We start from the raw sequence: 22,129 nt of genomic DNA, 5'->3' as shown, positions 1-22,129 counted from the left end.
TAGCAATGTACAGAGACATCGTTGATAATAACCAGATCCACAGCGCTCTGGATCTCGGACTGGGCCAAGGTTCATCTTCCATGAACTTCTCCTTTTTTGTTTTTACTAAAAAGCTGATCTCTCAGCTGTAGTGCACGCGTTGGACTAAAGTTGAGTTTAAAACTGCTTATATTTTTGGAATAAAAACAAAGATGGAGTTTCATAAGTAAAAATCTTGCAATTTTATTTGCATATAAAGGCAGCTAAATATATCACAATGAACTGAAAGAGAGAACTAACATTTCCATGAAGAGGGATACAATCAGAGAAAGAGCGAGAGAGGAACAGAGCACGAAAAGAGCATTTACAGCGGCAAAGTTGAGACAACTATTGGCAACTTTTTTTTGTGCTAGCAAGATTGCATTTACACACAGTGCAAAATTAGAAAAAAGCAATAAAACACAAATACTATCAAATTTACACTTTAAAGGACAACTTAACCATGTTTAGGCAGGTGTGTTGTTGGGAACAATCAGCACCTGTTGGATTGTGACAAATTTTTCCTCTCTCATCCAAAATAAACGTCTACCCTACTGGGAGAATTGATACAAAAATCATTAAAGAAACGTCTCAAGAGATTTTTAACGAGAGAATTAAAGAAACATGGCAAACATACAGGTGCATACAGAAAAAAATGCACTTTTTTTTGTCAAACACAACTTTTAGTACAGATGTTTTACAACATGAATATATAATATATATATTTTTATACATTACATTTTCCAAATCAGATCAGAAATCCATAACGGGGCGATACAAAGGGAATTTTTCCGGCTGTAACTGGATAGTCTTCTGTCCCTGCGTTGGTTAGGTGTTGTTTTGCGGGGATGATGGGTAATAAATAAGGACTTTTTTCTCTGAGCTCGCAGAGAAGGGGGGCTCTAGCTGAGAACATTAAAGCTAGTTTAAGGCAGCGTCCCTGTCAGCCAATAAGAAAAAAGAGAAACTGACGAGAGGTTCGAAACAAACAAGAAGAACCCAAATATGAAATATCGTGATGACACATCCATGGTATGCATTGTCTGGCTAACACAAACCAAACGTAAAAAAAAAAAAAAATAATACAAATTCACATAGCATCATTTATCTTACAGATCTGACCATTATTTATCAAGAGCAAGATTGTTTAATCACAAAAATCCCCCTAAAAAGGAGAATACCAGTATCAGCCAGGCTCATAGCTCAGCAGTCCCTCCAAATCTGCACACATTTAGACTTTAAAACATTTATATTTTTAATTCAAACATTCCAAATTTCTGCTGTAACAAACAATGTGATGGTATGGAAGCCTTGAAAGAGAATATTCCGTACATTTAATTTAGTTTAAAAAAAAAATAAAAAATTCATTTTGAGATCACAGATTTCTTCCCTGTGGCCAAGTAGTGTTTTAAGAGCGTGCAAGTTGAAAGCATTGTTCTCATCTGCCATTCTGCACTAAGGCAACATCTTTTTGAGGGATTAATTCTTCCTGTGGCTGACAGGAAGCGGAGTGTGAAATGAAGCTGCGCCGACATAATAAACACTCGACCCTACACAGTCAAAATCAGGACAAAAGAAAGTTTCTTCAGGGATTATCTTTGCTTTGTCAAAGCCGTTTCTCATATTGAACAAAGCTGGAAAGCATTCTGGAGAAAAACGGGCCCTGATATCTGCAACTGTTCTGACTGTGTGCAGATGAACAACAACAATAATAAAAAAAAACAGACCGGGACTGCTGGCACAAGCTTAAAAACAAACAAACAGAAAATTAAAACCTAAATAAAAACAATGGTATTCTCCTTTAACACTCCCACACACGCTCCCACCCCCACCCTACGTCTTTAAATCTTCTCCGTCTCACAACAGGTTGGAGAAGATTCAAAGTTGCCAAAGAACCACTTATAACTTTATTTTTTTATTTTTTATTTTTTTTAAACTTGACATATTTTTTGAAAAGAAGTTGTTTATCCAGCCCTTGACCCTCCCCGCCCCCCCATCCTCTGATCTCAGGAGCTGGAAGGGTTGGGCAGGTCGAACACGATAGGGGGGTTGGTGGGCTGAAAGCTGACGGTGCAGGTCGACGCGTTGATGAATGTCGTGTAGCCGTCTGTCATGATCCCGTACCCTGGGGAGGCGGGAAGGGGAAAATGAGTGCCAGAAATAGGTAACATTCGATCATGTAACAGAGTTTGTAATACACTGTTTTTACCAAATCACTCCTTTGTTCACTCAATATACCAGTTTCACACACTCAGTTTAGCAATTTGTATGCTTGAATTTACTTTGAGTGTTTCCATGAATTCACAAGGTTCATTTGTCAGCTTTATTCTACTTTCTCATCTTGCCACTAACTAATTGCTGTGAACTGTTTGATTTGGGTACAGTTAATATGCAGCGGTGAAACACTTTAGACCACACACATACACACGTGGTCAGAATACGCTGCAGGTTCTTTGCATGTTGCATCAAACAGCAAGACGTTAGCAGCAGATCCTTTAAGTCCTATAAGCTGCGAGTGAGACCGGCAGTGGATCAGGCTTGTTCAAGCACATCCCTCCAGCTATGTCTGCTTTTTTGCTGTGTTACTTCCTTGGACCACAGGCTTCTCATGCTCACTAATGCTGTGGGAGAGCACCACACAAGCATCAGTGTTTGGGAGATGAAGTTCTGTGACCCACTGCTCCTGCAACCAAAACCTAGACTGCAGTAAGTGATTGTTTAATATGTCACAGCACTTGGCCTGTGGGGTTGGTATGAGTCAATCAACGTTACTTATTCTGTTCTCAGTTAACCGACCATTCGCACTGCCAAGGAAGTTATGTGATTAGTTCTGTTTGTTTTTTGGTCAAGTGGAAATCATAGTAGCTCATTTGTGCTTGTTTGTGTAGGTATTTATCTTCACACAATGAAGGACTTTGGCTATTCAACCAACACAGCTGCATGTGTGCGCAGTTCTCCACAAAACAACAGCACAACAAGAAAAAAACAACAGCCAACTGGCTGCAGGTCATCACCCTGAAAAGCTTCACCTTGTAGACTATGGTCTGCAAAAAGCACTAATGCACATGTGTTTGTATTGTGTGTTCCCTGGCACCAAAATGGACCACACTCAACATCACCACCAAGAAAATAGACCAACAGAAAAAAATAGTGGTTATTAAATAAGTAAATGATTATTGTCCAAATTATTATTATTTTTCCTGAAATTCATGAGCCCTGAATCTGTGCATCCCTAGAAAGGTAAGAAACATTAGATTCATCTTGCTCTGTCTTGAAACATGTTTTAAAATCAACAGAGCACAATTTGTTGATTTTGAGCATGTGCATGTGTGTAAAAGATCCCTTTTCTACACTTGCACTTGCCAAAGGCCACCTCCCCATCATGCAATCAGAACGTATTCTCCTCTGAGGTCCCCAGAGTCAAAGAGAATTAACAGTTTGGGTTTTATTCCCAGTACCTTCGTGTATGCCTCCAAAGGCATGAAGCTTGGGTCGCACCCTTTTCTGGACCGTGTTGAGCAGCTCTACACAGCCAACCCGCTGTAGCTCCTTAGGAACCCAGTCTCGGAAACCTGCAGAAAGATTTCACAGCTGTCAAAACAGTCCTGGTGTTACTGTCTTTGCTTCCATTTGATCAAAACAACTGTGACCTGTAACACATCACCTTAAAATAAGCAGCAGAAAGATGTAAGTTAGCATTAATGATGTGAAACCCCAACAAGAACAGCTGAAAACAAAATGTCTCAAGCATGAATGTAAATGTGGAAACAAACAAAAAACACAATCACCACCAACATACATGTGCGCACACACATATCACACATATCACTATTAACTGGACGACTCCATATGGCCAACACTAAGCTCTACAGTAAAAATATCTGTGAATATACGTATATCTCCATCTATCATGTTCTGAACATACAATGGGTTTTTATGTTGAGCAGATTCATGCTGACATTAGCAGCCATTTATCACGAGTGCTGAGATAGTCTCCATGCACAAGGTCAAATAAACTTTCCCTTACAGTTTGAATTACTTGAGTCAGCAGTTCAGAGCATTAGGACTACTACAGGTCAAATCGGGAGTGGACCTTTTTTCCCCCAAAACTTTTTCAGCAGATATTAAAATTTCGGTGAATCACTACCAATTCATGCACAGCTTTTATTAACTCAAACTACCATTTGAGGCCCACTTTTGGCACCGTTTGACCACAACAGAGAATTCTTATTTCAGAAGAATTATGTAATAGCAGAAATAAAACAACTGTTCATTTACTGGGTTCATATCTGAATTTCACAGCTTTAAAATGTGTCTGATGAATCCATATTTTTTCTCCACACTTGTGCAACACCCCTCTTTTCCCATCTCATTGTTTTGGATCTTCCATCTTTGGAGAATCATCCTAAATTTTCATCTTAAGCTGCCCCCTTCCTCCAGTGCTGCTTTCCTATCCTACGGTCTCTCTCCAGTTGTTCGCAGCATCTGTCACACTGCTGCGAAATCGAGTTTCCATGCAATCAAACAGCCACAGTGGCTGCCGCAACAACAGCAGCAGCAGCAACCCTCCGTAGGCGAGAGGAAAGGAAATCACTCAATAAAGCCAGATGGAAAGCACAAGGAGGAAAAACACAAAAAACAACACAAACACACACACACACACACACACACATAGCAAAAAACAACAAAAAACAAAAACAGGACCCAAACAACCAGAAGGAAAACTAATACAGCCAGTAGTGAGGGGGAAAAAAAATAAAACAAAATATATTGACTTTGTTTTTCATGAAGTCAAACACAAACATTGAATTATGAAGCATGTCGGAGTGTTCACTTTAGTTACTGTTGGATTTAGATGGAAACAACATTGATTATAATGTGAGACATGCGGAGATCTGCTCAAACACGACCTACTGTTAAGCCACCAGTGACTTCACATAGATTTTGAAGAAAGAGCCCCGACTTCATTAGAAACTGCAACGCAGGGGCTGTGATTGGTTAATTGGACTCACCGAGTGGAGGTCCGTGGGTCATCAGGATGTCGATGCCCTCAGGGATGAGGTTCCATTTATCCAGCAGAGACTGTCCTCGAGGCAGGTTGAACCCCCATCCGTTAAACCACGGAGTCCTGCAGAGGCAGAGGGGAAGAGATCATATTAACATCACTCGGGAGAGCAACTGCACCATGATTACGCAAAGCAAAGATGATATCAGAAGGCAATAAATACCACAAAATGTACGCACCTCTGTGCAACATTACCAAGTCAGTGTAGCAGATAAATGGCTGTTTAATAAAAACACATCTCATCTTGTGTCCCGGTTTATTCCACTTAATATTATGTAAATGCTACATTTTAACCAGTTAAAAACCAAACCAAAGATTACTGAAAAAGGTAACATAGTAGTAATAAAACTAGCAAAAAGGCTCATACAACGATAATGCAAACTTAAGTGTAAAATGTTTCCAAACTACAGAACAGGATAGGGTTTTTCTTATAAGACGACTCCAGGAAGTTGTGCAACACATAACTACAGTTCAATTTGTCCCATTAAGGCCTCAGTCACATAGGCCTATAGACTGGTCGGCGCCCCTAGCAACGACTGGTTGCTAGGCAAAAACTGAAGAGTCCAAAGAGTGAGACCATTTGCCTTCAAAGTAAAAGCTTCCCCTTTTGAAATGTGGTGGTTTCAGCAGTGAGACACCAGTTTTGCTTTGAAGGCGATAGCGAGCTACTTCACTTCCCTCAACCTGTCGCCAGCCTGTTGGGGAATCCACATTTCTCCCAAGCAACTGGTGATTATCAGAGTCTCTGGATGAGCTTTAGACTCGAGTGACCGGGGCTTTAGCAATCAATTTCACTATGACTGCCAGCAACAGCCAGCCCCCAACTTCAAAAAGTTTACGTAATACTCATTTTTCCCCATCAACCACCAACTGGTTAACCATGTGCCGCGTGCCTCATGCAGCAGAAGTGGTATCGAGCTCTTTCTATAAGTGGGTCTTTTTTTTGTTGGCATACTGAGAGCTCACAAAGTTACAGATTTGGCAGCAAACAACTTAAAACAAGTCTAATGTACGTTTGCCTTTTTGTTCATGTGACTTTTTCCTTCTTTACTTTACGCCACCACAAGGAGTCACGGATTAGCCCCTCGACTTGGGTGACTGGATGAATATATTGTCTTTCTGGCCATTAGTCCACGGCCTGTTGGTTTTTTTGGGATGATTTTTGTCATTTCATTTAGCTTATTTTATGCTCTGCTTACTTCGGAATTCAAACTGCATCAATCAGTCAGTCGGGGGATTTTGGACTGACAGTGGCTGAATGGAAAATTTTAAAGTTGCTGTGCAAAACTAGTAGAGTCAGAGTCTGTTAGTGGAATCAGTTTGCAATGCCTGAACAGATTGATGTTTTTTGAAAAATGTTTTTAAAATATCTGTAAGTAGTGTGACATATTGCAAGAAGGCAGCAATTTCCTCTCATCCTTAATAACTGTAACTATTTTATGGCTGCAGAATCATTTTACATCACATATACCAAAATGAACAAGATAACCAAAACCACAATATATTACTGTACAAGTCCAGGTTACCTTCAGTCAAATACACAACATACTTACAACTTACTACTAATTGGGGCGACTGTTTACCCGTGAAAATGGGAGTGCTTAGTTTGGAGGATTGGAGAAGCTTTAAATTCAAAGGGTCACAATTGTTGATTCGTTCATGTTAGAAGCCAAAATAAATGACTGACTGTGCAGGCCTGGTAGGAGGAAGAAAAAAAAAGTGAATTTCTAAACAGCAGGGATCCACATCACATGTCAACCCCCACTCCCTCTGCTTCCTTTCTACAGATTGATTGACAGCAGCCGGGCCACCTCCAGCAGCCTGGATGGGAGTCTGCATCTCTGGGGTGACAGGCAGCATCTCAGCCTTCCCCAGCAGACACAAAGAACCTCGATCTGGCTGAGTGGGAATGAGGAATAGATGGATGGATTGGATGGATGGATGGAGGGGGTAGAAACAGATGAAGAAATAAAGTGAACTGCACAGGGGTTAGATATAGAAGCAGAGCTGTGGAAACCAAAAGGAGAAACAGAAATCGAGGAGAGGCTGGTTGATAAATTGAGCCTTCATTTATCACAATAGTGGTAATAGCTGAAGAAGGCTGACAACACAGGAAAGGAAGATAGATTATCATCACATAATACCTCAGTATATAAGCTGACCTACTGCTAGAAACCCAGAAAGAAAAAAAAATCTTTTGATTTTAATTTTAGGGTTTTAGTTCAGTGCAGCAGAGTCACTGATGAAAAGATGACACCATTCCCAGGTTACTTTGGGACAGACTGCAGAGTTTAGACCAGCTTCCTGTCACTTAGCAGTGGTGCTGGGTATGGCATTTGACCGAGGGGAAATCAGGGCTCCACAAACATCAATAGGCTTTGTTACAGTGAAAGATGGATGCTCCAGCGCAGATCAATACCTACTGTTCCAGAGGAGGGCCAAGAGGGGCTAAACAGAGCTAGCACAGACTTGAGATGTGTAAAACATAAGATCACAATCCCCCCGGTTCATTCTAAAACACAACTGAGCAACAAAACTACACTGCTGAAAATAAGAGCCTTAAAAAAAATAAAAAATCCTATTAATTCACTGTGGTGAGAGAAACAAGCATTATAATGCAGTCTAAGCTCCAGCTCAACCTGTTTGGAGTATCGAGTGTTCTTATGTGCTTGGAAAGTATAAAAAAAAAAAAAAGAAAAGCCAGTGGCGGCGGCAGAAGCTTGCTCTTTGATTTGCTCACTCAATCGTTGCCTCGTTCTCTCGCTCAGTGGAGAGCTGAGAAATGAGGTTAAAAATGAAATGTGAGGAGCGCGCAGGGGAGTGAAGGCCACAGACTGAACTGATTAATTAGAACTAATCACACAAATCGGAGCTAATGGAAGTCTAATGGATTACTGGGAAGACTCGCCACTTCTCCGATGGAAAGAGTGCTGCCGCTGCGGTGTGGACAAACTTAGAAAGCTGGTGAATCAGAGCAGAGCTGGCCTGGTCGGCTTGCTGCACATAGAACGCACCAGCAGAGCATTTGTCTGCCTCAGGTTTTGACTAATAGCGACAAGGCCAAACTTTGAAAAATAGCCAGACACATTGGTCCCCCCCCCCCCCCCCCCCCCCCCACCTCCAGTAAAATAAATCGTGGTTTCTTGCAGCAGAAATAAATAAACATCTGGAGCCTTGATTTTGCTCTGTGTTTCACATGTTTTCTCTCACATAAACACATTCATCTGAGAGATGAAACATAACCCCTGACATGAGCTGTGGATCCAGAGCCAAACTGAAAGGTCCTGACTGAATGCAGTACTGGCTGCTACAGATCGACACCACAATGCCCCCATTGTCGGCTGTCTGCCTATGAAATATACCTTCTATGCAAGTGCATTTGTTAACCTCTGCCAAGATTAATGACATCCCAGTCGCATAAAGGAGAGACTGTTTCCTGCGTGGCTGTGACACAGGTTTTATTATACTGTACTGTTGAGTGTGTGTGTGTGTGTGTGTGTGTGTGTGTGCGCGCGCGCGCAGTGGGCAGACTGCGCATCCAAGAAGCTTCCGAGTAGGATGTGAGCAAACAAAATGTACTGCTACCAGTCTCCTCCCTGACTGAATATATGCAGGCCAATGCATATATTGTGTGTACATTCTGAGCCCAGTCTTGCCTTGACACTCGCCATCTGGAGAGCGTCGCCGTGGCAACAAAGGAGAAGCGTCTGGAGGCAAGCGCAGTGGGAAGTAAAACACAGCCACAGAAATAGAAGCAGAAGTAAGAGAAAAGGAGAAGGAAGTGAGGAAGGATGCGCAAACACCGCAAAGATGGGAGAGAAAGAGGAGGAGTAGTTGTGCAGATAACGTGGAGAGTGAATGAAAAAGTTCACCTGTCAGATGTTGTCAGGTTGCTTTTGTGCAAACTTGGGAAAAGCGAGTGTTTAAGTTCAGTGGGAGGATAATCAAACGTCACGCAATCATCAGGAAAGGTGAACCGTCTTTAACTCGAACACCACTGGCTTCAAACACCAACACGCAAAACAAAAAGAAATGCTGCATTAAATGCACAAGAAATGGGTAACCATAGTAACAGGAACATTAAACGACCCCCCCAACCCCCAAGGGAATCAAACAGTGCCAATGGGTTAAAAATCTGCAGCCTTAGCTGGCAGTAAGAGGTAAAGCAGACAGAAGCCATTTAGCCCTTGTGTGCAGAACGCCAATATTCAATTAGGCCGGTGGACATCATTAGGACGGCAGCACGGAGCCTCTCTGGGCATGACACCACTCTTAACCCCCTGTACTCCCCCGAGCTGTTCTTTCTGGGTCCTGTGATAAGCTACAGGACCCCCACCCCCCTCCCATCACCACAAACACACACACACACACACACACACACACACACACACACACACACACACACACACACACACACACACACAATGCTTGATTCTTCTCATTACATCTTTTATTCTGACTCCTCCCTTCCTAAATGGATCATTTTAAGCATTTTCTTTCCCGCCACATCTCACTGGATCAGCTGTTTTTAATGGTAAAGGTCCACATTATTCAGTAACATCATGATGAGCCAACACATGATGCTGGTGTTTATGTTAATAGTTTGAAATAAATTGTGACCTTGTGACAGTACAGCTGATATCAGACTTTCAGTGATTATCACCATTTAAAAAAAGTATTAATTAACAGGTAAGTAATCAGGTTAGCGCGGTAAGCTTATTTGTTAGCGTCCTGTAAACAAGAAACATCATGCACTCAGGGGAGGAGATTAGAGAAACACGACACCCTCTTGTTGATTTCTGTGCTGTGTTTACACATAACCTGGTTTCTAATCTGCTTCCACGACAAAAAATGTACAGACAGCAAGAAGAAGAAGAAAAAAAAAAGACTCGATTGAAGGAGAGAACAAGTCACAGTAAGAGGAGCCAAAAGAAGTCTCAATTGTTCGGTTTTCATATCAGACAAAAACTGTACCTAAAGAACCAATCACTGCTAGTCCATATTTGAATGTGCACCTTCTGTTTTAACCAAATACATCTACTCAGGTTTTTAATCATACAACACTTATCTTATAGCAGCATGTTGACTAACTGACACTGTTGCTCGACACCAGCTTCTTTTCTTATGGATGAGCTCTTTGTTTAGTGCAGTCTAATATATTTTTTGGCCTTCATAATATAGATCACAAAGAATAATGCAGTAAGATGACTGTAAATTGTGCTGCTTTTTAGTAATTGGCCCCTCCCACCCAGTCTAAACTAAGGTCAAACTCTTTCATTATGTTCCTAAATCGCTCTCTCTCTCACGCACACACACACACACACACACACACACACACACACACACACACACACACACACACCTGCATTTACCCTGTGCAAAGAGACTGTTTACCAAACACAGTACAGACTCACAGCCACTTCTTGTCATATCTCACTCGACATACATCTGAGTCGGCGCTACAGACCGAACAACAAACATGACGAAGCTTGAAACATTAGGCAAACACTGACACTGTGCTACTGTATCGCTATACCTCGTTTATTCTTCGAGCTCAAAGACCGAACAAAGACTGGCTCCTCACACACTGCATCAGGCCCTAAAAGGCTTTGGTGCACCTGTTTTAAGTTCATACCAAGTGTTCATTTGTAATCTAAGGACAACAAATGATGATAAGCACCTATCATTTTTATATATTTCCTGTGTACAAGACGAGCCAACACACCAATGGATTTATCAACGAGAAGGGCAGCTAGCCGCCATAAACAACATTAAAAACTGGTCACTTTGAGACCGCAAAAATTCTTACCTGATTCTACGTTTCTTTACCTAATTATAAGGAAATCTGGCCAGTATTTATTGCTACGTAGACCGATCAATGGCTGCCATCTCAAATACATGAGCATCCACTAACATTTGTTTTAAAAAACACACAAACACTGACATAAAGAGACTTCTGATGTCAGAAGCAAAGGACATGCTTCTTTTTAGTTGGCATTTGCATTCAGCAATCACAGAAAGACAGTCTCACAAGCAGAAATAGACAATCATTTGTGAAAGCAGAGAAGTAGGAAACTGACCAGCATGCAATGCAGCTGCAAACAAAGTCAAGTTTAAGGGGCTCAGATTAAGTTATTGCCTGTTATCACACTCTTTCTGAGCCACACTGCCAAAATCACAGGTGAAAATACTGCAAACTCTCAATGTATGGAACAGTATTGTCTCCTTTTCTAAAATCAGGTCAGTATGTGACCGTACCCATGTTACCCAGTAACCAAGAGTGTGTTTCATTTAGAGGATTTCTGCTTCTTTTCCATGCTTAATAAGGGTTTGACACTCAACTAGACCCCTAAGGAATGTTCCAGCAGGATGAAAAATTGTGCATACACGTGTGTGTGTTTTGGTCATGTTGAGAGCAGAGATAAGCTCGAAACATGTCACAGGTAAAGTATGATACTCTGGCTAAAAGCAGGAGCACAGCTGCACACTGGGATATCAGCTGGGTGCTGAACACAAAACAGGGACCAACAAGGTGCCTGTGACCAGCTCAGAGATAACAGCAGAAACAAGGAGGGAGAGTTAAGAGTGTGTGTGCAAGTCCAGCGATCCATCGTGTCTGACCTCTGAGTCAGAGCAGCCCTGGGGTCAGCAGGGGGAGGGGTCTAATTGATCAACCTGTCAGAACCAATGAGGAGGGCCATGTTAATGGGACTTTTATAAGCCCCGCGGGACGCACCACCTGACACTGAAAGCCGTATGAGTATGTGCAAAGCAGAGTTCATTCCCTGTGTGTGTGTGTGTGTGTGTGTGTGTGTGTGTGTGCGTGCGTGCGTGTGTGTGTGCGCACAATCCCAGAGCCCAGGTAGCCTTATTAAAAGGAGCCAAGTGGAGACTCTGGCTGGGTTTTGACAAATGGCCTCTCAACACCAAGGCCACCTTTGCAAACTTTGGGGACAAGGTAGAAGGCGAAGTCACAAGGGTGAAGGGGCCATGTTGTGTGTGTGTGAGAGAGAGTGTGTGTGTGTATGAGCTCTGCTCCAGCACTAATAACCTGTGCCTAGTGACTGATGGACTGTGGAATGGATTAATCTCGCTGCAGTCATGCTGCCAAACACAGAGGCGCTAAGGGTTAGCCACCAGACTTAGCTCACTTAGGAAAGGCTACAACCATGGGGACTGGCTGTTTTATACACACACACACGAGGACACACACACACACACACTCACTGTCTCCCAGGGGTTCGTCTCCACACCGAGATGCAGCCAGCTGCAGTTTGACCTGCGGGCTGCTAATGTAAAACAAGCACTGCAGACACCTCACAGCAAACACAGCTGCTCTCGACGACCCGGCAGCTCCCAGCACGAGAAACAGAGGAAAAGAAACGGCAAAGGGCCAGTGCCCAACGATGTAACAGGAAATCAAATAAGAGTAGAGAGGGTCAGAGTGTATCCCCTGCCATTATTACATCTAAGAGACTTCCTCAATAAACACCTAACACCCCCCCGCCTCGCTCTGCAGCACAAACTCACAGCCTAACAGCAGCCGTAGGTACAATGGATTAGCACAGACATCAAAGACTCCACAGACTCCACTAACTGAACCTGAAAGTGCCCGTCTATGAAAATACATGCAATGCATCTGTGTGTGTGTGTGTGTGTGTATATGTTTTCTGTTTTGCCAAGAACTGAATGTAGAATGTGGAAAGCTGTGGCTTTTAAGTAGGAACTAGTCATTAAGTTGTTAATATAATGGAACCAAGAGTGCTAAAACGATTTACATCCAACCCACAGAAAAATGGTGACTTACAACTATTCAACAAAAATAGAAAAACAAAATCAAAACACAATTTGCCTTTTTTGCTGGTATAAACGCCTCAGACACTTCTGACTTCTGTATTTTGATTACAACGTAAGAAGTGTAATCCCCCCCCCCCCCCCAAACAACAATTCTGGTTCCCAAAACACCAATTCTGCATAAACAATACACTGTAGGACAAGTGTATCAATAATGCATTACAGTGCATTATGGTAAATTAACCAATCATTTTTTTGTCTCACTCTAACCATAGATCGACCTCAGTGTCAGTATTAACTGGTGTGGCACTGGGTGATAATTCTGCCCCAATGTAATATTAGGGGTGAAACAGACACATCTCTCTCTCTCTCCATTTCAGACTGATAATCAAAATAAAATGAAAAATGGCAAAAACAATTTTTAATTTCGCCTTAAAAATGCTTATTAACTGATTGTTAAACTGTTGTAAAATAACTTAATAATCATTTTTGCTTCAGTTTTAACATAGTCTACATTTATTTTCAGATTTTATTAATCTTACCAATTTCCTTTCAAGTCAAGTTCACAGGACCAGTTTCTACTTAGCGTTACTCTTCTGAGGCATGAATGCAAACATGTTTGTTAGTTGTAGTGACTTTGTTTTCTAGACCATCATTTGCCTTCATTGGTCCCACTGAAGTTTAATGTAACTTTACAATGCAGTAAAGTTACATTTCCAACAGATCTCAACTTAAATCTGTTTTGGTGCCTGTGAAATGCTTATTACAAGGCTTTGTGTGAAGCAGCTGTAGTAGCAAGATGAGAAAAGGTATAAGAGCTGCTTGCGGACAGCTCAGGTGGGGTTGGAGTGAGCAGTGAGGTGTTATGGGAACATAGACACGACTACATGGAACACGGAGTCCAAACACTTTGAAATATGGATCCGCCAGGAAGGAAGGCTGGTCTGAGAAACTGGAGCCCAGACTAATAAAGAGAGGGGATCTGGGTCCTATTCAGAGGCTGTATGGGAGCTGGGGGCAGGGGCCAAGACCCATTCAACCTTCCCTGAGACACAGGGACAAGGGTCCATTACCCTCCTCCAGCCCCGGCCTCACCGAACTTGATCCTGGAGAACAATGTACGAAGGGGGGGAGGGGCGGCGGGAGGGAAAGGAGTAAGGGGAGAGGATAATATCTCTGGGAAATTAGTGAGTTTTCTTCTGTGACAATAACTGACAGGCAAGGTTTCATTACCCAGCTCTGCTCCAAGGACCATGGCTGCAGCGTTTTTTCTACGCATTTCAAAACGGGACAAGGTGAAAATGGAATGAACGCACGCAGTCGCACAGGTGTGTCTTTCAGACAATTACAAAGCTCTTCCGTCTTACTGCTTTTCTTCCTCGGCACAAAGACGACAGCTCCGGGTCTACAAGTTAATTGAAAAAAAAGAACTGAAAAAGCTGTTTTGAACAGTTGAACTTTCGTTTCTGACATACAATACTGACAGCAGATAAGACATGAAAGGAAATTATTAAAGACAGCCATTGTGCGTTTTGGCCTCTGCCAGTTGTTGTACCAATTCAGGCCCAAAGCTGAAGGTCTGCTGCACATCAGACATGAACAGAATTTAAGCAGAGTCAAAGAATAATGAAAAATAAATTGAGTTGTCTGACATGGAAAAGTTATAACTTAAGAAGAATTTGGACTTCAAATCCTTGTTTCTTTATGAAAAAGACACACTGTGTTCAAAATAAATCACTTTTCAAAACATCAGGTCAAGTATTATCTGCCCCAGGTCCCTGTGCATTCTTTTACTAGGCACTTTGTAATGCTAGTTTTAATGCCCTGCATTTAAGGACACTTTTCTGAATGGCCTCTACCTTTACGGGAACTTCACGGTCAGGGTAATGTCAGATTCTGGTGACTGACATCAAGTCCCACTTCAAAGTGAATTTTTTCTTCTTCTTTTTGACCCCTTCTCCAACCATCTTCACTAACTTCTAAGCTCAGAAGTTAATGACGACTGCTACTCGACCTGTACATACAACTAGGGCTGGGCCAAATTATACCGTTCACGGTAATACTGGTACAATGATAGGCAACGATAAGTAAATTAAATATCGCGATAGAATATGGGTAAAACGCGCATGCGCAGTGCCTTTGTTTTCATACGCACATGGCCGAAAAAGCATGGTGGCAACGGAGAATGAGAAGGGGGAAAGCGGATCGTTGAGTGAAACGGATGAACCAGAATTGGTTTGTAAAAATGGTGCAACTTCAGTGATGTGGAACTGGTTTGGTGTTTGTCTGTCAGATACCCACCAAAGCACATTTTTTTGTAGAACATGCAAGCGGGCTGTCGTTATTGCCTTTATTTGTCGGACTAAGGTGCTCGTAAAATGGGAGTAATCTGGGTCCAAAACTCCGTCCACTTCAGGTCCCAAAGTCAAACGAACACTGCGGCATCACTGAGAGTTAAAAACTGTCTAAATTCTTTCATCTTTAATAAAACGATCAGCATTGCCGCTTTACCAGGTGTAACAATTAAGTTTAACATCCAGGCATCCATGAAAACAGAATTTATTACATTTAACAGAGTTAGAAGTTAGCAAGAAGTTAGCTCGCTAGTTTTGCTAGTTACCTAAGCATGATATAACCATGTTCTGTTCTGAGATTTCTGAAAAAATTCAAACATACAGCTCTGTTATCACTTCCAACATAAATGAAGACAGAAAACTAAACAGCAGTGATGTTTGTAGGGTTACTGAAGTTGGGCTAGCTGGTATGTAATGACGTGCTACGTGATCGCTAGCGACACAGCTATGTTAGCATAACATAAACAGTGAAGCTGCAGGATGAACGCTAACACTTTTCCACTCGATAAAAGTTAACGCGAGAGTTCCTGATGGTTAGAGACAAATGCAATCGCATTGCAGGATGCTGTAAACGGACCAAACTTCAGTCAGGAGAACAACTGAGATAATTCATCCACAATACGAGGTTAGTCATTAATATACTGCAACAACATGGGAATAGAGCAGCTGTGATAGAATACAACATTAATGAATCAAATGTACAGAAGTGGAGGAAGCAAGAAGAATGAGTTGAATAAAGTTTGATTTATCTGACTGCTTTGTTTCGCTTAATGTGCCTTATAATCCCGTGCACCTTATGGTCCGAAAAATACGTATTTGACCTTTTTATTTGGTACACTGCAGTTTAATGTTGCAAAGCACCTCTTTTTAACTTTAGTGGATATTATACATGGTTATGCTCAGGATATGTCAGCCCATTTCAACTGGAAATGTTTTTTGGTTTAACTGTCAGCAATAAATTTGCATTTGCACTGTTAAATTTTTATATAGCTTTAATGCACATAAAAAACAGCTGCTTGTTTAAGTGAAAATAAATGGATTTTTTTTTTGCGCTAGTAAAGTTGTGGAGTTGTATTTTGTCTCACATCAATTTTATCGTCAGTTATATCGTTATCGCAAATTTTCAAATATATATCGTGATAAGTATTTTTGGCCATATCGCCCTGCGCTACATACAACATAGCATCACTACAGATGAATCAGGAAATTGCTTTCCCTATAGTACAAGAACAGTTAGCTGCAGTGTTTCCAAAAGAATTTGATTCAGGTTTTGGCAGTAGAGCGGCACAAGAGACAGGAGATGCATTTGTGGTATCATAAATTATGAAAACGCGTCAGTCGCGCTACTTGCTCGCGCGAATAAAAATACACGCGGCAGTTTGTGTGGTGCATTTTGTGCATTCGTGCGTATCGCGTCTACTGCTTGAGTTGGAAAAATCTGAACTTCAGCTTCAAGTCGCACCACGACAACCAATCAGGAGCCTGGTGACGTGATGCTCTGAACTAGTTCAAAGGGGCAGGTCCAGCCAAAGCTCCCTCTCTTCCACTTTAAGCTGGGTCCTTTTTATTCCTGTCTCTCTGTAAATAGTTATATTTTATAAATTTATGTTTAATGTTTTTCTGTTTGAGAATTGTAATATTATTTCAAACAAATTTTTGAAATGACTAATGTCTCAGTTCTACTACACAGCAAATATTGGTACACAACTTGACACATGTAGAATTTATTTCATATTATACTAATGAAATAATATACTACTATATAGGAACATAGTGAAGACCAATTATTTAAGAGAATAAAGAGAGGTTAGTTTATTTTGGAAGCAAGCTACATTTATTAAGAAAATTTAAAAAAGGCAGGAACACTCTTTAGAGGTTTGTGGGTGGCTCTTAAAAGAGCTGTTGTGGGGAAGTCACTGGGACTTCAGATAGGCTATTCTTTTGGCTGCCAAGACACAACTCCCTCTGCCGAGAAGTGGGCCATGAACTTCTCTCACCTGGACAGCCTCTCTGGAGGAGTTGTTGGCTGCTACGTGACCCAGGCCTTGCAACGGCCAGAATTAAACCAGGTCTAAATAGAACAAAATAAGGACTTTATAAGATAGACCTTCTGAGTATCACTACAAAGATTACCAACAGTGGTCCTCATACCACAGTTTGATATCAGCAAACACCGAGAGCATACATTGATATGACACCACAGCCATGCTATCGTTGCAAACACATAACATAGCATAAATTGAATTAAATCAGGACTTCATGAGACCTCTTGAGTATCACTAGAAATATTATAAACAGTAGTCTCCATACCACAGTAAACACCGACGACATTCACTGATAGCATACCACAGCCATGTTATCAGTGTATAAACGGATAGTTTAGCATTTATTAGCATAGGTATCAATAAAGGACTACCGTATTAAACACTTTTATTAACCGCAGGCAGATGGACAGGCGCTCTGCAGGTGGGATTGAGCGCCTGTAGTTGGTGTCTAGGCAGGCGATGCTTGGACCGACGCGGGACAGCAGCTCCTCAAACTGGGCGAGGGAAAGACGGTGGTACCGCTGGAAGCGGCCGTCATCCAGACGCGGCTCCTGGAGCAAGTGCTGAAACTCACAAAACTGCTCACGCCTCTGGAGGACCTGATGGACCCAGGTACGGTAAGGACGTCCTTTATGCCACTGCTCTGCTCTCCACAGTAAATAGAGAAGGGAGACTCTCTCTTCAAATGCTAGATCGACAGCTGCCATCTTGCAAACATACCGTCTGGCACTACTTCCTCCCACATTTCCGCTTCACGCGCGTGGGAGCAAGTGTGCACGCGACTAGCTAGGGGGGTCTGGCGCTTTTTGGTCGCGTCTATTGCGTTCGGTGCGAACGCACCGACCTGCTTTATTACTTTGTAGCACAAATTTAACAAGGTGTAGGAAACATTCCTTACAGACTTTAATCCACGATCACCAATTGCTGCAGATTTGTTGGCTGCACATCCATCTCTCATTTCACCACATCCCAAGGGTGCTCTGTTGGGATGTGTTGAATTGAGACCCAGTGATTGTGAAGTACAGTGAATGCTTAAAGGGGCCCAGAGAGAAAACCTCTCTCCACACCATTACACCACTAGTACCGGCCTTTACTGTTGATACAAAGGGGGAGCAGAACCAAGCTTTCAGGTTGTTTACGGCAAATTCCAGCATCTTCTATTGTCCAGTTTTGGTAAGCCCTTGTGAACTGTAGCCTCAGTTTCCTGTTCTTAGCTCACGCGAATTACATCCGATGTGGTCTTCTGTTGCTGTAGTCCATCTGCTTCAAGGACTGATATGTTGTGCATTAAGAGATGCCCTTCTGCATAGTTTAGTTGCAACACATGGTTTTCTGAGTTTCTATTTTCTTCCTATCAGTTCGAAGCACACTGGCCATTCTTCTCTGAAATCAAACTTGACATTTCCACCCAGAGACCTGCTTCTTTCTTACCCTAGTGATAAGTCTCTGAAATACCGGCAATAACAACCAAACCATGTTCAAAATCATTTAACTTCGAGCAGGTCATGTGCCTAATAGCACTCAGTTGCTATCATGTGATTGGCTGATTAGGTATTTCCAGTAGTGAGCAAGTGAACAGATATACCTAATAATGTGTCTTTGAGAATATATCAGTAACAATAAAAAATGAAGCAATAATGCCTCTCCATCAAGGTGAAGAACTCCAACTCCACCTCTTAGGGTCTCTGGCTAGCAGTTGTAGTTCTCATTTAGCTTTGCTCAGTGTGGCAGCACATGAAGCCAGGCTGCGGGTTCTCATTAGAGCGGATCTCTAACTTGCAGTATCTCCATAGCAGATGAAGAACTCCTTTCACCAGCTGCAGTTTAATATGAGGACCTGAATCCCACCCAACCACAAGAAAAAAGATTTTCTGAAAAAGCAGCTGACTGAAATGAAGCTCTGCTGGCTGAATGGGACAGACAGGGCTGGGGCTAGCTTCAGTGCAGTTTTACCAGACCCACTAACAAAACGGAAAAGGATAAGTAACATATATAGGTCAGTTCCACACAGCAGTCAGTTAAACTTTAAACATTTCAGATCACCTTTATCAAATATGCTACGGTTAAAAATCCTGTAAATGGAGAAATGCCAAGGGGGTGGACGCTAATTAATTCTTTTTTTAAATCTTCATTTAACATGATGATAATCTAGTTTATGATCAAATTACCCGCTTTGATTATATTGCTATTTGTTTGTCCCATAGGGTAGAATGAGACTCAGAGACTAATGGGAAAGAAGGAAGCACATTTTCACACAGTCCTGTCAAAAGGCCTGGAGCAAAACCTGCCTTGTCCTGACATGACAGGCCGACCAGTATTTGCTGCAGAAGTCAAAGGCCAAGGGAGGAGGACGAGGGGTGGTGTTAAAGGCAACAGGAAGGGGCACGAGGTCAAGCCGGTGCAGATACATGGCACTCTGTCTGCAGCTATTGTCTCGACCTTACAACGAGTGGATGTTACCAAGGGCACAGAAACATAGCGGCAACAATAGGCACCGGAAACCACACAAACTGGCATTGTTACTCTCATGGGTTTGTATACAGAGAGCCAGAACAGAGACAAAATAAAACACAAGGCTGAAAAGGGCAGCCAGTGCAACGGAGCGTAGGAGTTATGCAGATGCACCCATAAGATATAAACCACAAAATAGCAAGTTGGTGTAAATACAGACTTTTTGGGGGACAAATCCTATTTATTAGATATCTAGAAGCACAGGGAGCAGGTAAACTTCCTTGGAAAACATTTTGATATTTGATTAATAAGTAACCTATCAAGCAAAACTGGGAAGATTTTCTGCTTTAAACTTAAAAATTACTGGTTACAACTCTATAGGCAGCCCACTGACCTCAGAGCAACTAACGCTACGTCCACACTAATGCATTTTCGTTTCAAAAAGGCATTGTTTTCTCTCCGTTTTGGCCTCTCGTCTACACTGAGACGGCGTTTTCGCTCAAGGAAAAAGCAGCGTTTTGTAAACGCATACATTTGAAAACGGTGCTTTTGCGTCGCAATGTGGACAGTGAAAACTGAGACTTTTTGAAAATGATGACACATTTTAGTCATGTGATGCAGTCAAGTGACCAGTTAAACTAAGATAGCGGAGGGCATTATACAGCAGTTGTTTTGTTTGCTCTCAATTTTGACAGCCCTATTAAAGATTAATCAGTTTGTACATGCTCCAGATAGCTTTTCTTCAAATTCTTTAATTCTCACTCGCTTTTGCAACTTTGTACCTTTGTGTTACTCACAGCAACAACTCCACTTCATTGTTAGTCCATTTAAAAAACTCGGTGCTTTTCCTCGACCTTTTGCTGCGACGTTTCAAAGAGCCAGAAAGTAAATAAACAGCAGACAGAAATGAGGCAGGTCAAATCGTCTTGCATTTTACACATGCGCAGTACTGGAACGTAAGCGTTTTCGGCTGTTTCAATGTGGACGCACAACTCTGTGAAAACGACTGAAAACGACAGTGTGAACGCGGAGCGTTTTCACACGAAAACGCCGTTTTCAAATCTATTGTGTGGACGTAGCCTAAATTCTGCCACTAATTTAGCAAATACTTCACCTTAATTTAACTTCTCCTTCCATTATTACTTGTTTGCCTGACCCTGATAACTGAACAGAGGTCACACTTTTCTCACCTTTTTATTTACGACACTACATCCTTGTTGACACCTGTGTTCCTACCACCGCCATCGGGGGTCTAAATTCAGCAAGTGGAGATAAGCAGAGTCCTGTCCTTGCTACTGAAGCTGTGCAGAGGTCAGCAGGAAGGAAGGGAAGTGCTGCGGGACAACGTGAATGCTATCACAGCCGAGCAGAGACCAGTCGGTAGGCTGCCCTTCTGTTTACAGAGCTGTCGTTACTGCTGTGATTGATGGCTCACTACAGACAATCCACATTGCCCTCATGGGCCACACGGTGGGAGACCAAATGGGAAAAGCCAAAGTGTGTGAAAGAGTGAAATAACAAATTTGATGAATTTTATTCTTTCATTTTTTTGTTAAAATTAGTTAACGCTATTTCATTTGCGTGTCTAGTGAGGCCAGCTTTAATTATCTATATATCACTTTAAGAATAATTTCCAATTGAATCCTAAACTTTTAAAAATAAATTAAAAAAATACATAAAAATGTTTACACAGTAATCCAAAAAAATTAGATGGCTAAAATTATATGGACAGTGGAATATTAATTTCATCTAATAAGAATTAGAGGAAGTGGGAAGTCACCATAAAAAGCTCAGGGGCTAACTATAGATTAAAGCCAGTTCCTTAGGTCAAGGCCATAGGAATAGGAGAATTAACCTAGCATGTTTCTGATGGTGGGAGATCAGGGGGAAGTACATCCCAAATGTGTTTGATGTGGTTCAGGTCAGTATCTGTGCAAGCCAGTAAACAGTTTTATTTTTATGGCATTTTTTATTTATGGGCCTAGCTTTGTGCACTTGGTCATTGTGTTCAAACACGAAAGAGGCTTTAAAAAACAGCCTCAACAAAAATGGAAGCACTATTGTCTAAAATATCGTTGTTCATGTAAGCGGAAATTTTCCCTCAACTGGAACTACACACACAAAAAAGCACTTTCAGAGTCGCCCACTATGGCGCCCCCTTGTGCATAAATAAGCTACTGAAAGTTGTTTCTTTAGCACTAAGAAACCCAAACAAATTAAAACCAACTCCATATCAAAAAGTGTGTAGATTTTTGTCCAGACACCAGAACTTAGCTTAATTATCTTTAGTGAGAAGACTGAGGTGTAATCTTCACACACTAATGTGAACTTTCATACAAAGGACCGAACCTGAAAGGTGGCGTACTTTTAGAGACTAGCTACTGTGAAAAAGTAACATACTG

At 41.8% G+C, this 22,129-nt stretch overlaps 1 protein-coding gene across 2 annotated transcripts in view; it reads right to left on the bottom strand.

Annotated features, from left to right (window-relative positions):
• Positions 1 to 206: 206 nt before the first annotated feature.
• The window catches only part of mpped2a (metallophosphoesterase domain containing 2a), a 71,725-nt gene continuing 49,802 nt past the window's right edge, over positions 207 to 22,129 (bottom strand). For both annotated transcript variants that reach the window (XM_063471017.1, XM_063471008.1), the window contains 3 exons: positions 5,031 to 5,146; positions 3,477 to 3,590; positions 207 to 2,143 (listed from right to left, as the gene is read on the bottom strand). In XM_063471017.1, coding sequence (XP_063327087.1) covers positions 2,025 to 2,143; positions 3,477 to 3,590; positions 5,031 to 5,146 — 349 coding nt within the window. In that variant the 3' untranslated portion in view covers positions 207 to 2,024. The remainder of the gene's footprint in view (positions 2,144 to 3,476; positions 3,591 to 5,030; positions 5,147 to 22,129) is intronic.

The sequence above is a fragment of the Pelmatolapia mariae genome, linkage group LG1 (assembly GCF_036321145.2).
Source record: "Pelmatolapia mariae isolate MD_Pm_ZW linkage group LG1, Pm_UMD_F_2, whole genome shotgun sequence".
In the NCBI taxonomy this organism is placed as follows: Eukaryota; Metazoa; Chordata; class Actinopteri; order Cichliformes; family Cichlidae; genus Pelmatolapia; species Pelmatolapia mariae.
This window is presented reverse-complemented; position numbering and strand designations above follow the sequence as displayed.